General features: G+C 49.3%; 2 protein-coding genes across 2 annotated transcripts; one reads left to right on the forward strand and one right to left on the reverse strand.

Annotated features, from left to right (window-relative positions):
• Positions 1 to 7,227: 7,227 nt before the first annotated feature.
• On the reverse strand, positions 7,228 to 8,232 carry LOC115327402. Its single transcript, XM_040220409.3, has one exon. The coding sequence runs from the start codon at positions 8,230 to 8,232 to the stop codon at positions 7,312 to 7,314; it is 921 nt and encodes a 306-aa protein (XP_040076343.2). The 3' UTR covers positions 7,228 to 7,311.
• Positions 8,233 to 16,723: 8,491 nt separating this feature from the next.
• On the forward strand, positions 16,724 to 17,534 carry LOC115326066 (the record flags this gene model as incomplete). The annotated part of the gene is made up of 1 exon (XM_040220410.2): positions 16,724 to 17,534. A coding segment is annotated over one exon (672 nt), but the record flags the coding sequence as incomplete, so codon positions are not given.
• Positions 17,535 to 23,527: the final 5,993 nt, after the last annotated feature.

Consider the following 23,527-nt stretch of genomic DNA (forward strand, 5'->3'; position numbering starts at 1 on the left):
TTTTTTTTTTTAAGAAGTCAGAAAGAAGGAGGGTGCGACCCAGGAGACTTAAGTTTACATAAGCCTGAAACAGAACTTTCCCGGCAGCCAGCTCAATTTATTTATTTTTATATTTTCGCTCGGTATTGTTTTCTTTTAAACCAAGCCTTTTCTTTAAATATTCACAGGTCGCGGGACGGGGAAGCTCAGATAACCGTGCGAACGACACTCAGACATTAAAGAGAAAAAACGTCTGCTATGCAAATAGAAAAAAAAAAAAAAAAAAAAACCATCAGCGTTGGGTATTTGCTAACCTAATGGCCCCCAGGGGCTTTTGTATGCGCAAGGAATCCCAGGAACTTTGGAAATGCTCAGATTATATGAATACTTTCTTTATTGAAAAAAAGTCTCTTTTCAGGAAATTCATGTAGCTTATTTAGGTTATAGTACGCACACATTTAAAAACGAAAAATATTATGGTTTGAGTGTAAATTGTATGGAGATTGTAGAGATAAATTGGTCGTGAGGAGCTTCTGAAATTATACGAGCTCAACCGTATTTATTTTAAATTTTATTTAGACAGGCATATTCTTTTTGCGGCACCAAGTGAAGAAACTAGATGGTCTGACAAGATATCATTGCCGCTTTATAGGTACAAATGAAACAGTACTCGCACATCATCAACCACAAAAACATATTGAGCACTCTAATTAAATACAATAAAAAGTAGAACAAGGTTACAGTTATGAAAACAAAACAACAAAAAAAACAAAAAAAAATTTAGAAATTGGGTTGTATGTATGTTTATACAGCCTAGAACTTGGTCTTCCTCAACGGGCGACGAGTCTCCCAGCTGTAGATGAGCAATTTAGCCAGTGCAGTACAACCGCTAGCCTGGGGTCTTTAACGTGCAACACGCAGTAGTGATACACGACCGCACGCCGGTATAGTTTCTACATTTTTAGTTTCTACTTTTTTATATTTTTGGTTTTTAAAGAAGTGTTATTAATGTTTTTTTGCCCAGTTGACTTTACACAGCGATATATTATATGTCATGAGTGTGTATACCTGTCAATTATGTTTAACTGGAAATGCGCCTAAAAGAAACGTGTATGTAAAAAAGAAGAGACAGGACAAGCTCGTGTACACGTATTTTAGAGGCGCTTTTTCAGTTAAGCAGAAACCAACTAGCCCACTTAACCAGTTTACTGTTAAAAATGTTTGGTATTTGATTCACTAGTAATTGTCTACCCATGTGTATTTTGACTTTCGGAAGCAAATTTGTAAATTTGAGTACTGTAATGATGGTCGGTTCGAAAGCATAAGGTGAGTTAATTTTTTTATGTTTATTCACAGAAACAAGTGAATTGCAAGTTTTAATATCTGCAGAGGTGATCAAAACTCACTATTATATTTTGTACACCAAACCTGATTAACATTAATGGTGATCTTGTGTTGCTAAAGGCTGCATATTGTGGATGGGATGTAAGCCACATTTGATGAACTTATGTATAATTTCCTGTTCACTATATGCCTCGGGCTAAGGAAAAAGTTGGTTGTGATTTATGGAATCGGACGCTTTAACAAAACCATAAATAAGCAATCTGTAAATAATTTATTTTGAAAATCGTCTCGAATAGGCGCAATGATAATACGCGAGTGATAATTTACTTGTTTTTGCTTTATGAAATGGCTGTTCCAGTGTGGTGCTGACTATCAAGTACGTCCACGAGAAAAAAGTAGACACTCATTTGCATTAAATGTTTGTCGCGGCGCCCATTTTGTATAATTCTGTCAAAATCTGCACGCTTACAAATACGGATACCTTTGCTATGTACAAATTTTAAAAAAAAATGAAAGACGTTTAAAAATTTCTGTAATGCCGATTTAGAGCGCAGCCCTTGAAGAGAAGGGGAGGGTACAGAGGGGAAGGTATGCCGATCCTCCCCCTTCGTACCCTCTCTCCTCTTCTCCTGCTCCACTTCCATTTAGCTGCAAATTTTCGCTAAATTTCCCGCTAAATTTCGCCGCTAAATTGAGCGAAAATTTCCCTGCTAAATTTAGCGGCAAATTTAGCGAAAATGTTCTTGCTAATTTTAGCGGGAATGTGAACGAAAATTTCTCTGCTAAATTTAGAGGGGAAATTTTCCCATAATTGAACATGCGATGACACCCGGTTGAATTATTCCCATAATGCAACGCGCGTGGTTACGCCGACGGCGACGGCGACGCCGCTAAACCCGGAAACGGGCGCCAAAAGAGCTGCGCTCTGAAAAATAAGGTGTCAGACGGTAGATATAAGAAATGGCTGTGAACTTCCGAGTAGATTTAAGCCTAAGCGTGTGCAATTCAAGCTACTCCGCTCTCCGCTCACCAACACCAGCTTCCGGGAAATCTGGACTTTTTGTAGGCACCTGCGTGTCAACACGCCGTTCTCCAGCACGCGGTGAGAACGGTGAAGCACGTACGGGCGGTAGGTTATGCATATATATATATATATATATATATATTGTGGAGACTGAAGAAAAGACAGCCGCTTCACTGGTGTCTACGCCCGTTCTACCCCGCGCTCGTCCTGAGCGCGAGCTAGTTCGGTCTGCCTCACGAGGCATCTTTATTCTTCTTCTTTTCGATCCCCACATCATCCCCCTCTTGGCAGGGGGGGGGGGGGGGGGCAGGGAGTTTCCTAATCAGTTGGTTACATTTCGTCGTCGCTGAGTCTGATGTTCGCCAGTTCTGGTGGTAAGGGTAGTGTTCGGCGCAGGCGTTCGGGGCAGGCACGGCCAACAATAAGGAGGGCGGCCTCGATGTCGGCAGGTGTAAGGGCCCGTGATTCAGCTCGCACCAGCGCCCGCTGGCGGTCTTCTCGGTCGTGGTGAAGTGCTCCTTGATGATGTTGTTCGCATGAAATGAGTGGGACGCGGCAAAGTTCACAGATGTCGGCATATTCTTCCTCGTCGTAGGAGGCGGGTAGATCTGCAGCACAGCGCTCCGTCAGTGTCCGTCGCCGGAAGGGATGGGGAACGTCTTCTGGTGCAGTCCCTTGTGACACTTGAGGTTGGTGTTCCCAGGCCATCCGGGACGCGAATGTGACCATTCGACCGGCCTCCATCACGCACCAGGTGGCAGCCTCGGCAGTGCGTGGCGGTTGCTGACGGCGGTTATGTCGCCTGGCGCGGCGCGAGTGGCCCCGTGGGTTGAATTGGGGGCGTAGGGGGGATCGGGAGCGGCTCCGAGAGCGTCGGAAGGAATGGGTGTTGCTGCGTCGAGGTGGCATGCCTGGATAGAAATAACCATGAGCAACAATCTTTCGTGTGGCAAAAATCGACGGGGGACTGTGTTTCTTAGGACATCCCTAAAGGGTGACATGTCTAGAAACAAACGGCTTCAGATCACAAATGTTAACGGGTCCAGTTAACGACCCGTCTTCGACATGTCGTAACCTATACACCAAATGTGATACCCGTGAAACAACTTCCAAGGGACCTTCCCAACGAGGAGCTAGTGATGCCGCGAATCCCTTTGCTGCATTACTAAGCGGGTGCACGCGCCGGAGAACGCAGTCGCCTATTGAAAATTCTAGGGATCTCCTGCCTTGGTCATATTGGTTCCTCTGATCGAGCTGCGCTAACTCAATATTTTGTCGAGCCACTCGCACAGCGTCGGTGATTTTATCACGAAGTTGTTCAGCGAATCTCGCGTACGAGGTGTTTGGTCTTCGATTATCGTCGGAAAAGCTGTTCTCGAGGGGAAATCGCAGCTCGCGTCCGAAGTTTATTTGGGAAGGTGTGAACCCTGTCGTACGGTTCTCCGTAGTTCGAATGGCGAAAGCCATTTCCGGGATGTAATTGTCCCAGTCTTTGTGTCTCTCGGTGTATACCACTAGCATTGCTTTGAGGTTCCGGTTGACCCTCTCAGCTATGTTGGCTTGAGGGTGGTAAGGAGTGGTGCACTTGTGCTGGATGCCCAGTGTTGCGCAACAGTCCTCAAAAACCTTACTTGTGAAGTAGGATGCGTTGTCGGAAATTAATTGGGAACAGAACCCGAAGCGGGTGAAGGTGTCCCTCAATTTGTCCCAAATGGTCCTGGAACTCAGTTGGCGGAGAGGGTGAAGCTCCACCCACTTTGAGAAGTGGTCGGTGACTACCAGGAGATACCTGTTTCCTTTGGGGCTGCGTGGAAAGGGGCCCATTATGTCACATGAAACAATCTCCCATGGATAACGACTTTCCACTGACTGCATCAAACCAGGGGGTTTACCTCCCCTGGGTTTGGCTTGTTGGCAACGTAGGCAACTGCGTGTGTAGCGGAGAACATCCTGGCGCATCCTCGGCCAAGTGGCAACGCGACACAGTTTCTGGTAGGTCTTCTGACCGTCACTGTGGCCCGCTAGCGCACTGTCATGAAAATACCGGAGGAAAGTTTGCCTTAATGTACGGGGTACGACCACACGAAAAGGGGACGTTGTGGGGTCGGCTTCGTCTGCCTGCGGTATGTAGCGAAGGAGGAGTCCATCCTCGCTGTGTACATATGCGTCTACCGACCCATACGTCCTGTTTCCATCGGTTTGATGGGGCTGAGTCAAGCACCGAGATACCTTTTGGCACATGTCGTCTTTTTGCTGGGCTTCTCGTAGCTCGTCCCGGCTCACAGAAAGACCCCAGGAGACTTCAGCGTCAGCAACAGCGACGAGTTCCGCTGTGTCATCCGGTTTTCGGGGGGGTAGGGGTGCTCGTGACAGGGCATCTGCTGCGACATTGAACCTTCCCGGTTTGTATTCAATGGAAAAATCATATTTCTGTAAAGCCAGAGCCCAGCGGGCAAGGCGTCCAGCGGGGTGTTTAAGGTTTTTCAGCCATGTTAATGCTTGATGGTCAGTCTGGATGGTGAAGGTCGCTCCATCTAGGTACATGTCAAACTTTCGCAAAGCGAATATTATAGCTAGACATTCTTTTTCGGTTACCGTATAGTTACATTCGGCCGCGGTGAGAGTATGACTCGCGAATGCAACGGGCCGCAACGCTGCGTTATGTTCTTGGAGTAATACTGCACCTATACCGTAATCACTGGCATCCGTTTGGAGGACGAATGGAGCATTGAGATTAGGAAGTCTCAGAGACGCAGTATCCGCAATAGCATTTGCTAACGCTTTAAACGCTTGTTCCTGAGCGGAAGTCCAGGTCCATGGAACTTCCCGGCGTAATAGCTGGTGAAGGGGCCGGGCCAAATCAGCGCAGTTGGCAATAAACTCGCGGTAGAATCCCACCATGCCAAGGTACCGTTGTAAACTTTTTTTGTCTCGTGGCTGGGGAAATTCTATAATTGCTCTGAGCTTCTCTGCTTGCGGCTGGAGCGATCCTTGGTCGACCACGAAGCCAAGAAGCTCCACTTTGGGTGATGCAAGTTGCACTTTTGAAGGGTTAATCGTGAGACCAGCTTCACTCATGCGCTTCAGGACGACCTGTAAATGGTGAAGGTGGTCCTCGATAGTACTAGAAAACACTACTACGTCGTCCATGTAGGCCATTGCATAGTTAAACTTTGCATCACCCAAGACTGTATCCATGAGCCTCTGGAAGCTCGCAGGGGAGTTAGATAGGCCGAAGGGGAGTCGGACAAATTCGAACAGACCCCTGGGGCAAACAAATGCTGTTTTAGGGACGTCATCTGTTGCTACGGGAATTTGCAAAAATCCCCTACTACAGTCGAGGGTTGTGAATATCCGTGCAGACCCCAGTGCATATAAAACAGACGAGACTGATGGAAAGGGGTATGCATCTCGCTTCGTGACCGCGTTCAGAGGACGGTAATCTACGCAGAGGCGTGCGGTGCCATCCTTCTTGGGTGCTAACACAACCGGAAAAGCCCATGGACTTTTCGAGGGACGGACGGCTCCGGTCCGAATCATCTCATTCAGTGCTCCGTCAAGGAGTGTGCGTTTGTGAACACTTAGGGGCCGCGCGTTAAATCGGATAGGCGGAGTGTCTCCAGTATCAATTCGGTGTTTGAGGATGTTAGTCCTCCCAGGTGTTTCTGTAAACATATGTGAGAAATTCTCCAAAAGCTTTGCTATACGTGAACGGTCCGAGTCGGTGCCAGAAAATGACTTCATTGCCACGTGCAGATACCCCGAGGAGGGGAATCTCTCACATATTGTACCCTCTAGAGGACGAGCTGCCGTAGGCATTGGTCTGACTGCAAACTTGAAAGTAGCGGACTGCGAGCCATATCGATATTCTTCTGCTGACAAATCTAGGACTATTTTTTCCCTGGAGATGAAATCTCGACCGAGAAGAATAGGGCAGGCGAGACCCGGCAGATATGTGAAATGTTGTCGACATTGTCGCCCATCAAAGCTCAGCTTCAGTCGAGCTCCTTCAGTGACGGAGATAAGTTGGTCAGATGCCGTACGGAGCTCTCTCTGAGAACGCCGCATTGAGATGTTCCGGTCTTTGCACAATTTTCTAACGAAGTCTCCAAAAAGTGAAATTGCAGCTCCGGTATCCAAGAGAGCTGCGATCTGTTGACCGGCAATGTTAACCACAATGTAGGGTTCTGTTATACCTCTACTTTCGTGACGCATAGCGTCAAGGGATGGTATAAAGTACGTGACTGGACGGAACCTATAAATTCGAAGTAGCTTGTCATAGACTTTCAGCCGACTCACCCATGACACCATGGTCGCTAGGATTCCCATGATCAATGAAATGCTGAGGATTGTCACGTCTCGTAGACCCGCCCAGGTCACCGTTCGGTAGTGGGCACGGGGTTCCGGTTGGACCGCACGGGCCATACACTTGTTTACGGGTTTTCCAGAAGGCCGCGCTGGTGTGGTCGCATCAGCCATTTTTCTGGCATGTGGGTGGACGACGGGCGGCCACGCCGCTGCCACTTCCTGCGAGCAGCCGTTGTCGTCACGTCTGTTCTCCGGAGTTGTCTCGTCGGGGACCAGGACGCCACCGAGAACCGCTCCGTGGGAAGCCTCGGGGAAAGCACCGGCGCTGGTACTACCGGAGGCATCTCCGCGAGCGCCGCCGAGAGCGTCACCGCATAATCCGTGAGCGGGAGCGTCATCGGGCGCTCGAGCGGGCGCCACGCCGGGACCTGGGGCATCTCCGCGAGCGCCTGCGAGAACGTTGCCGCGTAATCCGGGAGCGGGAGCGTCATCGGGCGCTCGAGCGGGCGCCACACCAGGTGCTGCAACATCGGGCTCATCACAGGAGGCCCCCGGCGGGGCTGCTGGTGAGGCTGGGCCGAGACTGCTGAAGAACCGAGACGGTGGGGTGACCGAGGGCCTGTAACAAGGAGAAGCCACCGACAGACAGGGCCCTGCTATCGGCGGCCTACCTCGTTTCCCGAATTGTCGTTTGAAACCCGCCGGGTGCAGTCCCGGCGAAAGTGGCCGAGACTTCCGCACCGGAAGCAGCGGAGAGTAGCTGAGGTGGCCCTTGGGTATCGCTCTCTGGATGGGGCTTGGTATTGGCGGCCATGCTCGCGGACTTGAGCACCATCGCCCAGTCCGTGGGTGTAAGGGTCCAGCGCTCGGGGTACCCTTCCGGGGAGAACTGGCCGTGACCCATGCTCGTCCATGGATTGCCTGGTCGTGCCTGTCCAAGCGCAGGACGGTTCCAGGCAAGCCTCCGGCGGTGGAGGAGGCCGATATCTTAGTTCGGCCAGGATGTCCGCCTGGATCTGGTGGGCTGCTTGGGCCAACTCGTCCAAACTCCGGAACACCCGCCCACGCAGGTAGGGATGAAACTGCGGGTGGCTTTGCCGGATAGCCCGCGACACTTTGTCTGAGTCGGACGCACTAGGGTCAGCCCTGTCATAGAGAGTTTGGAGCGCCCGAACAAACTCGACTAGGGACTCGTCGCGGTGCTGAGTGCGCGCCCTAAGCTCATCGAGCATTCGCGCGCCGTAATCGGGAGGCAGAAATTCATTTTTGAACTGCTCCGAAAAGTCTTGTAGCGTCGAGAAGGGTGATTGTCTCCGACGCCATGTCGCGGCGCTTCCCGTGAGGGCGATCGGCAGTACGCGTGATAGAAGTTCAACCTCAGACATTTCAGACACCGCCTGGTATTCACGCAATTCGTCAAGAAAATCAGCAACCGATTTTCTATCTGCGTAGCCTGAATATTTCGGAATCTCGGCATGTAAACGCAATGTCCCCGTCCGAGGTGTTGGAACTAAGGGTGGTAGCGGACGGCGTTGTTCCTGCAGGAGCCGCGACATCTCCGCCAGGAACAATGCCATTTGTTCTGGCAATGGGCCCAACGCGGTGAGAGGTGCAAGCGGCACCGGTGGGGAAAGGCTCTCAGCGGGCAATGGAACCTCCAAGTCTGCTGTGGGTATATCAGAGCCCGGTCGCAAGTCCTCCGCTCCATCACCAGTCGCGGTAGCACGAGCTGTGTTCGCTGCATTGGGGCGGCTACGGGATCGCGTAAGCGGGGGCGAAGTTGACATTTTAACGGTCACTATAACAAGCTCGGCGGTGAAGTAATCCAATGTCTGTATAGGCGCAGCGACTGCGAAGGCCTGCTAAACGTACCTGACTGTACGGGAATCTGGGTTCGGGCCCCACGCTGTGGCGCCAATGTGGAGACTGAAGAAAAGACAGCCGCTTCACTGGTGTCTACGCCCGTTCTACCCCGCGCTCGTCCTGAGCGCGAGCTAGTTCGGTCTGCCTCACGAGGCATCTTTATTCTTCTTCTTTTCGATACCCACAATATATATATATATATGTATATAAATGTGTGTAACCGACATGGTGGCGAAGGCCGAAGGCGTAAGTATATAACCGAGAAAAAAAAAAAGAAAACCCTTGGTGAAAACAGCAACAACGGATGGTTTAATCTTCAACGTTTTGGCCGGAGTCCGACCTTCGTCAGGAGGAATTGTAAAAGTTCTTCCTGACGAAGGCCGTACTACGGCCAAAACGTCGAAGAATAAACCGCCAGTTTCTGCTGTTTTCAACAAGGGATTTCTTTTCTTCTCAGTTATATATACAGGGTGCGGCCGTAAAAACTTTCAGATTTGGCACGCCTAGCAAAAATCGAATTTCAAACGTACATACCTGAAATTGGGCACGCGAACGTCGTTTATTCCAAAGTTTTTTGCCTATTTTTTTTAGACGTGAACTCAGGAGTAGCGAATTATTAGAAAGATAACAAAAATGGCAGACGTGCATTTCCTATGGCCTATACCCGCCCGTTCGCAGTCTGCTATCTGGTTCGCAACGCCGCTCCCAGGTGGCGCACTGAACGCAAAAACGCGGGAAACGCCGCACGAAAGGCTGGTGTTGGGCGAAATAATCGCTATAAAAAGTGATTTGAAAGAAATATATGAACGATTGTTGAAATTACGTGTTTCAAGTTAAGTTTTGACAGATCGTCATGCAGGCAAGAAGGCACCATGATGTGACGAGATCATTTATTTACAGCCTGAAATAGCAAGTGGTGCTGCTGCCGTTGCAGACAAGTTCGTTTTGATTTATCATTTCATTCTGATTTTTACAGGGCCGCTGTAACACATGTAAGTAATTTTTTTTCATACAGCTTGGGTATAATTAACACACATGTCGCAAGACGTATTTGTAAAAAAAAAAAGGAAGAGAAATCATATTAATTGGAGCAATATTAACGGCGCTGGAGTCATTTCGGTGGGCCGGTGATAAAATGGCTGGTATTTGACAGAGATAGTCGTCTTTTTGCTGGTTTGCCATTGGTACCTCTATCAGCAGCCTCTACTTTGCTCTCCGCGTCCGGCAAGCAGCACGAGAGAAAGTAAGAGGGAAACTCATAGTTTAAATTCCGTCAGGAAGTGGAAGTTGTGCGTTCATTCAATATGTTTATTCTTGAAAAATTCATCTTCTGATACGCCTCTTCTGTCACGGCGATTTGAAATAATGTTGATGCTGCAGCGGCCCTTTAAACGACTAGGGTTCGGCCGATTCGATGTGCCCGCCTTTTACAGACACGCAAAGCCGAAGTCGAGCTTCGTACGCCAGGAAAGCCATTTCGCGCATCCCATCGTCGATCTCGAGGAACGCGCCCTCAATTTTTTCTTTCAGCTCTTCGATGGGGGATCCTCTTCTTGTAGACAAGTTATTTTATAAATCCCCCTACGAAAAAGTCGCACATATTTAAGTCGGGGATCGTGGAGGCCAGTCCATATAATCTGATCCCCGACCCATCCACCGCCGAGGGAACGTCTTATTGAGCCATACCCTCACGCTCTTTGCGTAATGGGAAGCCGCCCCATCCTGCATGAATATACAGTTTCTCTTTGTCATGTGGTACCTTTCAAGCTCAGGGAGAATTCCCGTTTTCAGCATGTCCAAGTAGGCATCTGCGTTAACGGTGCCACCGAAAACAAAAGGGGCCCACTGTGCCTTTCCACGCCAAATCCCACTCCACACTGTCACCTTCGGTGAATGGAGATGCCGTTCGTCCACGGCATGAGGGTTATCGCGAGCCCATATCCTGCTGTTCTGGCGGTTCACACGTCCATCTAGGTGAAGGTTTGCTTCGTCACTAAATAAAAGAAATTGCAGGTACCCCGGGTGGCTCTTAATTCGCAACAACTCCGTCTTGCAAAATTCTAAACGTCGGACGTTGTCGCCGTCGTGCAGGGCTTGGACAACTTGCATCTTGTAGAAGCGCAAATTATTTTTCCGCAGAATCCGTCGTACGCTTTTTTCTGAAATTCCGAACAACCTGGCTGCTAGTCTTGTTGACAATTGCGGGTCGCTCTCGAAGACAGCAAGCACCGCTTCAATGAGCTTCTCATTTTTCAGCAGGCTCTCACGTTCACTGACTGGATTCTTCTTTTTAAAGTCTCCTCCACTCACAAAACGATCCGCCCAAGTCAAAATAGTTGGGCGTGAAGGCGGGCGTTTATGAAATGTAGTGCGAAATTTTCGTTGTGCTGTGGCCACCGAGTTCCGCTCCACGTACCACTTGACTGCCTGGGCACACTCACTTGCCGAGTATCGCGGCATCGCAGGGGGGCGCGGAAAATATTTTGATAATAACTGCAGAAGATAGTGCAACAAAAACAATAAATAGGAACAATCAAGAGGCCTCAGCAGCGTCACTCTTGATTCCAAAGTTGAGCTTTCACCGGGAACGGACCCGCCAACAGATAAGCAGACGACAAAGAAAGGGACACGTTCGTCTGCTTTAGAAGATATTTTTATTAAACGAGGGCGTCCGCCAGTTTTTAAATTTCGAGTAAAAGGGCATAATTGTTCACATATTTCGGTAAAATCACTTTTTATCGCGATTATCTCGCCCGACGACAGCCTTTCGTGCGGCGTTTTCCACGTATTTGCGTTCAGTGCACCCCCTGGGGGCGGCGCCGCGAACCAGATAGCAGACCGCGAACGGGCGGGTATAGGCCATAGGAAATGCACGTCTGCCATTTTTGTTATCCTTCTAATAATTCGCTACTCACGAGTTGATGTCTGAACAAAATAGGCAAAAAACTTTGGAATAAACGACGTTCGTGTGCCCGATTTCAGGTATGTGCGTTTGAAATTCGATTTTTGCTAGGCGTACCAAATGTGAAAGTTTTTACGGCCGCACCCTGTACATATACAGGGTGCGGCCGTAAAAACTTTCACATTTGGCACGCCTAGCAGAAAACGAATTTCAAACGTACATACCTGAAATTGGGCACTCGAACGTCGTTTATTCCAAAGTTCTTTGCCTATTTTTTTTAGACGTCAACTCTAGTGTAGCGAATTATTAGAAAGATAAAAAAAATGGCAGACGTGCATTTCCTATGGCCTATACCCGCCCGTTCGCCGTCTGCTATCTAATTCGCGACGCCGCTCCCAGATGGCGCACTGAACGCAAAAACGCGGGAAACGCCGCACGAAAGGCTGGTGTCGGGCGAGATAATCGCGATAAAAAGTGATTTTACCGAAATATGTGAACAATTATGCCCTTTTACTCGAAATTTAGAAACTGGCGGACGCCCTCGTTTAATTAAAATATGTTTTAAAGCAGTCGAACGTGTGTCTTCCTTTGTCGTCTGCTTATCTGTTGACGGTTGACGGTTGCACTATCTTCTGCAGTTATTATCAAAATATTTTGATAATAACTGCAGCGATGCCACAATACTTGGCAAGTGAGTGTGCCCAGGCAGTCAAGTGGTACGTGGAGCGGAACTCGGTGGCCACAGTACCACGAAAACTTCGCACTGCATTTCATAAACGCCCGCCTTCACGCCCGACTGTTTTGAGTTGGGCGGATCGTTTTGTGAGTGGAGAAGACTTTAAAAAGAAGTATCCAGTCAGTGAACGTGAGAGCCTGCTGAAAAATGAGGAGCTCATTTAAGCGGTGCTTGCTGTCTTCGAAAGCGACCCGCAACTGTCAACAAGACGAGCAGCTGTAAATTAAATTATCTCGTCGCATTATGGTGTCTCCTTCCTTGCATGACGATCTGTCAGAACTTTACTTGAAACAGGTAATTTCAACAATCGTTCATATATTTCGTTCAAATCACTTTTTATCGCGATTATCTCGCCCGACACCAGCCTTTCGTGCGGAGTTTCCCGCGTTCTTCAGAGCCGTTTTTGCGTTCAGTGCGCCACCTGTTAGCGACGTCGCGAAACCAGATAGCAGACGGCGAACGGGCGGGTATAGGCCATAGGAAATGCACGTCTGCCATTCTTGTTATCTTTCTATTAATTCGCTACTCCAGAGTTGACGTCTGAAAAAAAATAAGCAAAAAACTTTGGAATAAATGACGTTCGTGTGCCCAATTTCAAGCATGTATGTTTGAAATTCGATTTTTGCTAGGCGTACCAAATGTGAAAGTTTTTACGGCCGCACCCTGTACATATAGACGCTTTACACACGCGCCAAATTACAGCCGCCATTGCTGACCTTCTCTTGTCTTTCCCAGATAGCGAGCCACTAAAGCGGGCGTTGACAAGCCTCCAGAAAGGCTAATGATGTGGAGAAGGGCACAGTAGAACCTAAAATGGCAATAACCTGCCCCGCTGTGGTAACGATGAAGCGAAGTAAATGTAATAAGAGGAAACAAGAACTGAAGGGCGGTTATGGCGGCGCCCATGCACTGCTGCTGCAAAGCGTTTGTATATACAGGGTGTTTTTAGAGCGCAGCTCTTAGGGGCCCGTTCCCCGCTTGAGCGGCGTCGGCGTCGCCGTCGGCGTCGGCGTAACCGCAACCCTCGTAACCCTCGTGAGGGTTACGAGGGTTAATCTCATGAGGGTTACCCTCACGAGGATCACGAGGGCCACGAGGGTTACTTACCCTCGTAACCCTCACGAGGGTTACGAGGGTTAGTTACCCTCAAAAGGGTTACCTTCACGAGGGTTACCCTCACGAGGGTGTATCGTGCAAGTCACGCACGCGCTGCATGTAAACCGCGATGTCATATCTCGTTAACAGATAAACTGTTGACACGTGCTGCGCTGCCGCGCAGCCGCGTCGTACTATATAACTAATCGCTTCCTGAATAAACGTTTTTGTTGGCTTGACACATCACGACTGATACATGGTGTCAGAGTGGGGTGCCGTCCACGTCGGCGGTAGCTCAAAGTAACGACGTCAGTCACCATAGCTATGGAACTACTCAAGCCACCGGAGCCACTGCTGCTGTCTGGGAACATCGCAAAAAACTGGGACCTGTTCAAGCAGAAATTCGAGCTCTTTCTGAGGGCAACGGAGCCAGCCAAAGAACCAAGGTCGGCATCGGTCAAGACCGCTCTCCTGCTGAGTGCAGCCGGGGATGACGCTTTGGAGGTATTCAACAATTTTGTGTTTGCCGAAAGCGAGAATAAGGAAGATTACGCGACGGTCGCACTCAAGTTTGAGGAGTACTGTAGACAACAGCAGAATGAGGTCTACGAGAGGTACATCTTTCGAACAAGAACGCAAGTTGAAGCAGAACCTTTCGAGCATTTTTTGCGTGAATTGAGGAAACAAGCACGCGGCTGTAACTTCGCGCAGTTGACCGACACAATGATTCGGGATCAGATTGTGTTCGGTACAAACAATTCAAAGTTGAGAGAGAAAATGCTCAAAGAAAAAGATCTAACGCTGCTCAAGGCTGAACAGATCTGTAAAGCAGCGGAAGTATCCGCCCAGCAGAAGGAAGTGTGGGCGCAGGCGGAAAAACAAGTGGCGCTGGTGAAAAAGAAGCAACAGTACAAATGTGCCAAGTGCAACCGGCCGCACGAGCCAGGACGGTGTCCGGCATTTGGAAGGTCATGCTTCTTGTGCAGAGGTACTAACCATTTTGCGGCTTGCTGCAAGAAAGGGCCGCAAGTGAAGGAAGTACGCGAAGACCACGAGACCTTCGACATCCTCGACCTGAAGATAGACAGCGTCGGCAACCATGCGGACTGGATCATCCACGCAATGGTGGCGGACCAGCCAGTCGTCTTGAAGGTGGACACGGGCTCCCAAGCTAACCTGCTGCCTTATTCGATCTATCGGAGGTGCAGGAACAAGGCGAACTTGAAACCAAGCGGCTCTGTGCTTCGATCATACAGCGGGGACGCCATCAAGCACATCGGGGTTGCAACTCTACGAGTGGTAATGGACAATCGGTCCGGCGACATCGACTTCTTCATTGTCAAAAAAGGCAGCCAGGCACTACTCGGACTGCTAGCAAGTGAGGCGCTGGGACTTGTGTCGCGCTCGGTGAGTGTTGTGAACACCAGCAATACCGAGAAAATAGTGACAGAATTTCACCAGCTATTTCAGGGTACCGGCTGCCTGGCACGTCAGTATCGGATGGTCCTGCGAGATGACGCAACACCGGTAGTTCAACCGGCACGACGAGTACCTCTGGCGCTGCGAGAGCCTCTTCGAGAGGAGCTGGAGCGTATGGAACGAGCTGACATCATCCGCAAAGTCAATGGCCCAACGGACTGGGTAAGTCCATTGGTCATTGTACGAAAAAAAGACGGAAAACTACGCGTGTGTATGGACCCCAGGCGCATTAACGAGTGTCTAAAGCGCGAGCACTATCAGATACCTAAGCGGGAAGACATTGAGGCCGAACTAGCAGGAGCTAAATATTTTTCACGCCTCGACGCGAACTCTGGGTTTCACCAAATTCCCTTGGATGAGGATACCTCGGCTATCTGCACGTTCGGTACGCCTTTTGGTCGCTACCAGTTTTTGAGACTTCCATTCGGGATTGCGTCGGCACCCGAGGTGTTCCAAAAAACTCTAAGCGAGATATTTGATCCGTCCCCAGGGGTGCGCGTATACATTGACGACATTTTGATTTGGGGATCCATTAAAGAAGAGCACGATTCACGCCTCAAGAACGCACTGCAGTTAGCCAGTCGGGCGGGTTTGACATTCAACACCGCAAAATGCAAGTTTGGGCTAACTGAGATCGAATTTCTCGGTGACGTCATCAGCCAAGAAGGAATAAGGCCGAGCTCGGCATTGATCACGTCACTGGGGGAGATGTCGTGCCCTACAGAAAAGACAGCAGGGCATAGAATGCTTGGAGTCGCAAATTACTTTGGGAAGTACCTACCGAATTTGGCAGGAAAAACAGAACTTCTGCGCAGTCTTATAAAAAAAAGAAACAGTTTTTGAATGGACAGACAACCACGCCAAAGAATGGAAAGATATCTGCCTAATGCTTACCAGCACGCCCGTGTTGGCGATCTTTGATCCAGCCAGAGATACGAAGATCTCGTCAGATGCGTCAAGGAATGGATTAGGGTCTGCACTTCTGCAGCGTCATGGTGACAGCTGGCGGCCGGTCGCCTACGCATCACGCGTTATGACTGACGCAGAACAGAGGTACTCGCAAATAGAAAAGGAAACGATGGGTATCACGTTCGGCTGCGAGAAGTTTCATCACTTCGTGTACGGGCGTAAGATCACTATTGAAACTGACCACCGTCCACTGTTAGCAATTGCCTCAAAAGGAATCGGTGATATGCCCCCGAGACTTCAGCGTTTCTTTCTGCGGTTACTGATGTACGATTATACCCTTCAATTCGTACCAGGAAAACTGCTACTGCTGGCCGACATGCTATCAAGGTCGTCACCAGTTACCACAAAGGACACCGCCGGCTTTACGGAAGACGTGGAAGTCCACGCAGTGAGCGTCGTCTCAGACTTGGTAAGCAAGAAAACCCTGAATCGCCTTGCTGAGGCGACCGCGAAGGACGCAGACCTGCAGTCAGTCATTTGTTACATGAACGGCAAGGGTGACATTGACGGCATGCTGAAACCTTTTGTGTCTGAGTTGTCACTGGTTCAAGGAATAGTATTGAAGGGTAGCAAAGTTGTGGTCCCGAAGTCCATGAGACCGGAGATGCTCCAACGTATTCATGAAGGTCATTTGGGAATTAACAAGTGCAAATCAAGAGCCCGACGTTTGGTGTTTTGGCCAGGACTCAACTCGGACATCGAAACTCTGCTACAAGGGTGCTCAGTATGCCGAAAGTATACGTACAAGCAGCAAAGTGAGCCCCTCATATTAAGGCCAGCACCGAATCATGCGTGGTACAGAGTGGGAGTTGATCTTTTCCAGCATGGCGGAAGTTCGTATCTTTGTGTATTTGACGCGCATTCGAACTTTCCGGAAGTAGAAAAGCTGACGGACACCACAGCATGTTCTGTTATTGCAAAGTTGAGCTCTATATTTGCAAGATACGGAATTCCACTAGAGGTCTGCAGCGATAACGGGCCACAATTTTCGTCTCATGAGTTCGCTGTTTTTGCATCCAGATACGACTTCAAGCATGTGACGTCGAGCCCGGAGTTTCCCAGGTCGAACGGACTCGCCGAGAAAGGGGTGCAAATTGTCAAGCGGATCTTGAAGAAAACTGAGGAGGCCCATGAAGACTTCTGGCTGGGGCTACTGGGCTATCGATCTGCCCCCCTGGAGGATGGTCGGTCGCCAGGAGAGCTGTTACAAGGCAGGAGGCTACGCAGTCGAATCCCCGACTTCAGCCATCAACCCAGCAGGCGTGTTTTTAAACACCGCCAGCTCGACACCCGAGGCAAGAACCTACCCGACCTCAAGAAAGGCGAAGTTGTGAGGGTGAGAGACAGAGCATGGACTCGTAGAGCTCGGGTCTTGGGATCAGCTGCGCCAAGATCATATCGGGTGGTTACCGAAGACAACAAGCTGCTGCGACGCAACCGGCAACATCTTCTTGCAACACGTGAGCCGCTTCAACAAGAAACTGCTGAAAGTGACGACTCGGACAGCGGGGATTCAACCGAGGAACTGAGAGCGACACCGGCCTCCTTGCCCACAAGACCGCCTACGCCGGGTTTGCAGGACCACCCCCTGACGCCGGTCCCACGAAGATCCACAAGGCACACCCGTCAACCAGAGCGCCTGCAATACGACAGCAATTTCAACCAAGTGCATCCCATCTACCATTGGAACTCCTAATGTTATTTATGAAACAAAGGAAAATGTATCGTGCAAGTCACGCACGCGCTGCATGTAAACCGCGATGTCATATCTCGTTAACAGATAAACTGTTGACACGTGCTGCGCTGCCGCGCAGCCGCGTCGTACTATATAACTAATCGCTTCCTGAATAAACGTTGTTGTTGGCTTGACACATCACGACTGATACAGAGGGTTACTTACCCTTGTAACCCTCACGAGGGTTACGAGGGTTAGTAACCCTCGTGAGGGTAACCTTCACGAGGGTTACCCTCACGAGGGTTATGAGAGTTACCCTCACGAGGGTTACTTACCCTCGTAACCCTCACGAGGGTTACGAGGGTTAGTAACCCTCATGAGGGTAACCTTCACGAGGGTTACCCTCACGAGGGTCACGAGGGTTATGAGAGTTACCCTCACGAGGGTCACGAGAGTTACCCTCACGTGGGTCACGAGAGTTGCCCTCACAAGTGTTACTAGAGTTACCCTCACGAGGGTCACGATGGTTACCCAGGTCAAGTGACCCACCCTGGGGTCACGTGACCTGGGGATACCCCCCGAGGTCACGTGACCCCCCGTTCACGTCATAGCCACTGATGACGTCATCAGTGACGTCACTGATGACATCACCGGCATCCGCATCGTCATCATCACTGATGACGTCATCAGTGACGTCACTGATGACGTCATCGGCATCCGCATCGTCATCATCATCACTGATGGCGTCATCAATGACGCTACTGATGACGTCATCGGTGTCGTCACGTGGCCCCAGGTCACGTGACCCCCCCGATGTCACGTGACGCCCCAAGGTCACGTGGCTCCCACAGGGTCACGTGACCCCCCGCCCCCCGAGGTCACTTGACCCACCCTCCAGTACCCTTCCCTCCTCCTCCTCAAGAGCTGCGCTCTAATTCGGCGTTACAGGGAGTTGTAAACGGCTTTCATTTTTTTAAGCTTAACAGATTTGTTTAAAAAAAGCCGTGAAAGTTACACTTGTGCCGCTTGTGGAAGTGAGTTATACGGCCAGGGGGGACATATATAGCGGACTAATCATAACGATAAGTCGGCTAATTAATTAAAACTAGTTAATTAACTTCTTAATTAATGAAAATAGACATATGGTTCCAATTAGAAACTTGTTCAGCCTCATCGAAAGGCACTAAATCAGTAATTTTCAGAAAGACTTTGAGCGCGTGAGAAGCGTAGTAGTGCATTAAAGTTACCACTCGTGGAGCAGGTACAAAGCTAGCGGTTGCGATAAGGCGCCCACGCGATTTTTCCGTCTCTTATCTAGCCCCAGCCTTGCACCTGCTCCACGAGTGGTAACTTTAGTACAATACTACGCTTCTCACGCGCCGGAAGTCTTTCTGAAAATGAGTGCTTTAGCGGTTTTTGATGACGCTGAGCAAGTTTCTAATTGGAACCATATGTCGATTCTCATTAATTAAAAAGTTAATTAGCGAATTTTATTTAATTAGACGATTGATCGTTACGATTAGCCCCCTATAATATGTCCCCCAGGCCGTATAGCTCACCTCCACTAGCGGCATAAATGTAACTTCCACGGCTTTTTTTAAACAAATCTGTTAAGGTTAAAAAAAACACCCTGTATATATCTATATCTATATATATATATATATATATATATATATATATATATATATATATATATATATATATATATATATATATATATATATATATATATATATATATACATATATATATATATATATATATATTCTTAGATGGATAATGGAAGGTTGCTTTTAATGAATAACCGAGTGGGTTGAGGACTAGGTTCCAACTGATTCGGCCAGCGTGCGCCGCGTGAGTCGATGACGATCACGGTGGTTGTGAATGAAGACGATGACGAAGTATGAGCGTCAATCTTCTTAACAATATATATATATATATATATATATATATATATGTATATATATATATATATATATAAGGAAGAGGGCGCTTTTTCCGGTTGCCTGACTCCACGGTCGAGCACCGCCTTGGCCTACTTCGTCCGCTTACCATATTTGTCTACAACTAAAAATGTACGGTTCTAGGGGTGTCTAGCAAATAGTATAACTCCTGTTAAAGGGAAGGTGTTTCGCCGAAATAACGCACCAAATATTCTAGTTATGATTTTTAGGGTTTGCTCCATGCTTATCTCGAGGTAGCCGAGTTCATCTGGTTAGCCACGCGTGAAAATGTTCAAGTTCCTAGTTCTTTGAGCGTTCTATTTTATTGGAAAAATCTGGCATCTTGTTAGAGGCCTCTTGTGTGAGAAAGTTAAAGTAACTATACATGTGTTGAATATAGTTGCTGCTCGCTTCGGAAACGTAGGGCGTGTAAAATCCCGATCACTCTATTATCACGCCTCAGCCAATGGGAATGAGGCGCAATTGGATAATAAAAAACGCCCAAGAACGAAATACTGCTATCAAAACAAACCGAAGCGAAGTAACTCGGTTTCTCATTAAACCTAACTTAAAGCATCAAACAGAACCACTCCTTGCAAAACATAACATAAGAAACAGCAACAACAAAAACAAAACTGTGTTGATCACGCAAAAATTAGAAATCGCTGCGTCACACTTTTTCAAATGCATCTGTGAACCTTCCGGGCACATCTTACCTAACTGGCCTATTGTAGGATGTCAGGGTTCCTTTCAGAAAAATAAAACACGAAATAAGAAAGTCGTCTTTCGTCGATACGAAAACTTCACTTCCCTCTGGAATTTACGCAGAAATAAAATGCGGAAAACAATACGGTAGGATCAGCATTCCCACGAAGCCCAAAGCTCAAGCGTTCGAACACCAAATCTTTCTAGCTGTCGTATATAATACTTTATTTTACCGAATTACTTTTATTATTTTTTTAATTTTAAGTGTCACAAGGCGGCGCTGTGTAAAAGCCTGTTTTCGTGTTCGAATTTGATAGACTGAGATGGAAGGGGAGTAAAAAAAAAAATTAACTGTCTGTTATTATTTTGAAATTGACCGTCTGAGGTGAAGTTGAGTGAAAATATTGACTGTCTTGATCATTCGGTAAACACGGAAAGGTGCGAAGATTAGAAAAATTACCATTTCTCAATTTTGCGATTTTGTTTAAAATTTGTCCCAAGAAGAAGAAACGAACAGCGATCTAGACTTGTAATATTGTCACGAGTGGTGACCAGAATAACAATAAATAAACAGGAAGAACTAAACGTTTAATGTGGCGAACTTGTGCCAAAACAAAAAGAGAATAGAAAATAATAACAAAGCGTCGCGAGCGTCGAGGTCGGCGAGACAGCAGGGTCGAGCGCTGGGGCGAAACTGACTCGACAAGGTCGCGGGCGGCCTCTTATCGAGAGTGAGTCACTATCTCGAAGATTCGGCGGAGAAGGTTCGAGCGTAGCGCGCTCGGGGCGAGAATGAACAAGCACTTTCTAGAACAACAAAAACAAGGATGAACGATAGTTATGTCCGCAGCAAGAATGAACGAGAACTTTCTACAAGTCCGTGACCCTGCGCGCGGCATTATCCCCCCCCCTTTAAAAAGTGCATCGTCCCGATGCGGCACAAAACGAAGAACAACAAACAAAAACAAATCCAAAACAAAGAGGCAGCAGAATCGCGAGTCGCAGTTCACAGTTCACAGTTCACCCGTCGACGAGAGTGGAAAGTTCTATCGTTCGTAATACGGCTTCAGCCGGACGACGTGCACCACCTCGGGTCGCGGCTGACGTCTTGCAGATGGGCGCGTTCCGTCGGGTAGAACTTCGTAGTTCATATCGCCGAGGCGTCGGATGATCTTGTAGGGTCCGAAATAGCGTTTCAGAAGTTTTTCGCTGAGACCGCGACGACGTATTGGTGTCCAAACCCATACCCGGTCTCCGGGTTGAAAGTGGACGTCCCGGCGACGAAGGTTATACCGGCGTGCGTCGACTCGCTGTTGGTCTTGAATCTTGACTCTTGCCAGTTGACGAGCTTCCTCCGCGCGCTGGGAGATGAGTTGAGCGTCGTCGTTGACATCACCGGTTGGCACGTGAGGCAGCATGGCGTCGAGCGTCGTGGTAACCGTTCGGCCGTGTACCAGTTGGAACGGTGTCATTCCCGTGGTTTCTTGAACCGCTGTGTTGTACGCAAACGTGACGTACGGCAGCACCTCGTCCCATGTCTTGTGCTCTACGTCGACGTACATGGAAATCATGTCGGCGATGGTTTTGTTGAGTCTCTCCGTCAGCCCGTTGGTCTGCGGGTGGTACGCCGTGGTGCGACGATGGCTGGTGTGGCTGAGACGAAGGACTTCTTGCGTCAGCTGGGCCATGAAGGATGACCCGCGATCTGTAATCAGTACTTCAGGTGCGCCGTGTCGAAGGAGAATGGACTCGACGAAAAATTTGGCGACTTCCACGGCTGTTCCCGATGGCAGGGCTTTCGTCTCGGCGTATCGTGTAAGATAATCGGTCGCGACGATAATCCACCGATTTCCTTGCGTCGATGTTGGGAACGGCCCAAGCAAATCCATTCCGACTTGCTGGAAAGGCCTAGTCGGGGCAGGTATCGGCTGCAGGAGTCCTGCTGGCTTCGTCGGAGGCCTCTTACGTCGTTGGCACTCATGGCACGACCTTGTGTACAGATGGACTGTTTTCGGGAGTCTCGGCCAGTAGTACTTGTTACGAATCCGGGCGAGCGTCCGGCTGTAGCCAAGGTGTCCAGCCGTCGGGTCGTCGTGGCATGCTTGAAAGATTTCTTCTCGCAGGCTGGCCGGAACAACCAGCAGCCAAGCAGGGTTGCTCGTTCCAAAGTTCTTCTTGAAGAGCACACCTCGCCGCAGAACGAAGCTTGAGAAGTCTCGGGCCAAGACTCTCGGAACTGAACTTCCCTGGCCTTCGAGGTGTTCGATCACGGCGCGAAGTTCCGGGTCCTCTCGTTGAAGTGCTCCGATGTCGGCATCTGTCACTGCACCGAGAAAACAGGCGTCGTCGTCGTCGTCAGTGCTTTCGGGAGGAGATTCGACTGGGGCCCTAGACAAACAGTCGGCGTCGTTATGCTTGCGGCCAGACTTATGCACAATGGCCACGTCGAATTCTTGCAGTCGCAGACTCCAGCGAGCGAGGCGTCCTGACGGGTCCTTGAGGTTGGCGAGCCAACAGAGAGCGTGGTGGTCCGTTAAAACGCGAAACGGGATCCCGTACAGGTACGGGCGGAACTTGGTTAACGCCCAGATGACAGCGAGACATTCCTTGTCGGTCGTCGGGTAATTTTTCTCTGCCTTAGACTGTGCCCGGCTTGCGTAAGCGATCACCCTCTCTGCTCCGTCTTGTCTTTGGACGAGTACCGCGCCGAGTCCGGTGTTGCTGGCGTCCGTGTGAACTTCCGTTTCCGCTGATGGATCGAAGTGTCCGAGGATAGGGGGCGACTGGAGTCTTTCCCTCAGTTCGTTGAACGCTTGTTCTTGCTCCTCCCCCCACTGGAAGTTCACGTCGTCCTTGGTCAGATGCGTGAGCGGTGCAGAAATCTTGGCGAAATCGCGAACAAAACGCCTGTAGTAAGCGCACAGTCCAAGAAATCTTCTTACGGCTTTCTTGTCTGATGGCTTGGGAAATTCTGCAACAGCAGATGTCTTGGAAGGATCAGGGCTTACACCCTGAGCACTCACGACATGGCCCAGGAACTTGAGCTCGCCGTAAGCGAACCGACATTTTGACGGCTTTAGTGTCAGTCCAGCATTCTGGATAGCCTGTAGTACGGCTCGCAAACGTCTCAGGTGCTCGTCGAAGTCGCTTGCGAATACCACGACGTCGTCGAGATAGACGAGGCAGCTTTGCCATTTCAAGCCGGAAAGAACGGTGTCCATTACGAGCTGGAACGTCGCCGGTGCTGTGCACAGTCCGAACGGCATCACTTTAAATTCGTACAGTCCGTCCGGCGTGACGAAGGCAGTCTTCTCACGATCCCGTTCGTCGACCTCGATCTGCCAGTACCCAGTCTTCAGGTCCATCGACGAAAAGTATCGGGCATTGCGCAGCCGGTCCAGAGTGTCGTCGATGCGTGGCAGCGGGTAGACTTCCTTTTTCGTTACGGCGTTTAGTCGGCGATAGTCCACGCAGAACCGAAGAGTCCCGTCTTTCTTTTTCACCA

The sequence above is a fragment of the Ixodes scapularis genome, unplaced genomic scaffold, assembly GCF_016920785.2.
Source record: "Ixodes scapularis isolate PalLabHiFi unplaced genomic scaffold, ASM1692078v2 PGA_scaffold2__306_contigs__length_199485367, whole genome shotgun sequence".
In the NCBI taxonomy this organism is placed as follows: Eukaryota; Metazoa; Arthropoda; class Arachnida; order Ixodida; family Ixodidae; genus Ixodes; species Ixodes scapularis.

Bases quoted from the DNA above. Each gene is read 5' to 3' on its own strand.
- LOC115327402 (XM_040220409.3), bottom strand. From the start codon at position 8,232: ATGGCATTGTTCCTGGCGGAGATGTCGCGGCTCCTGCAGGAACAACGC.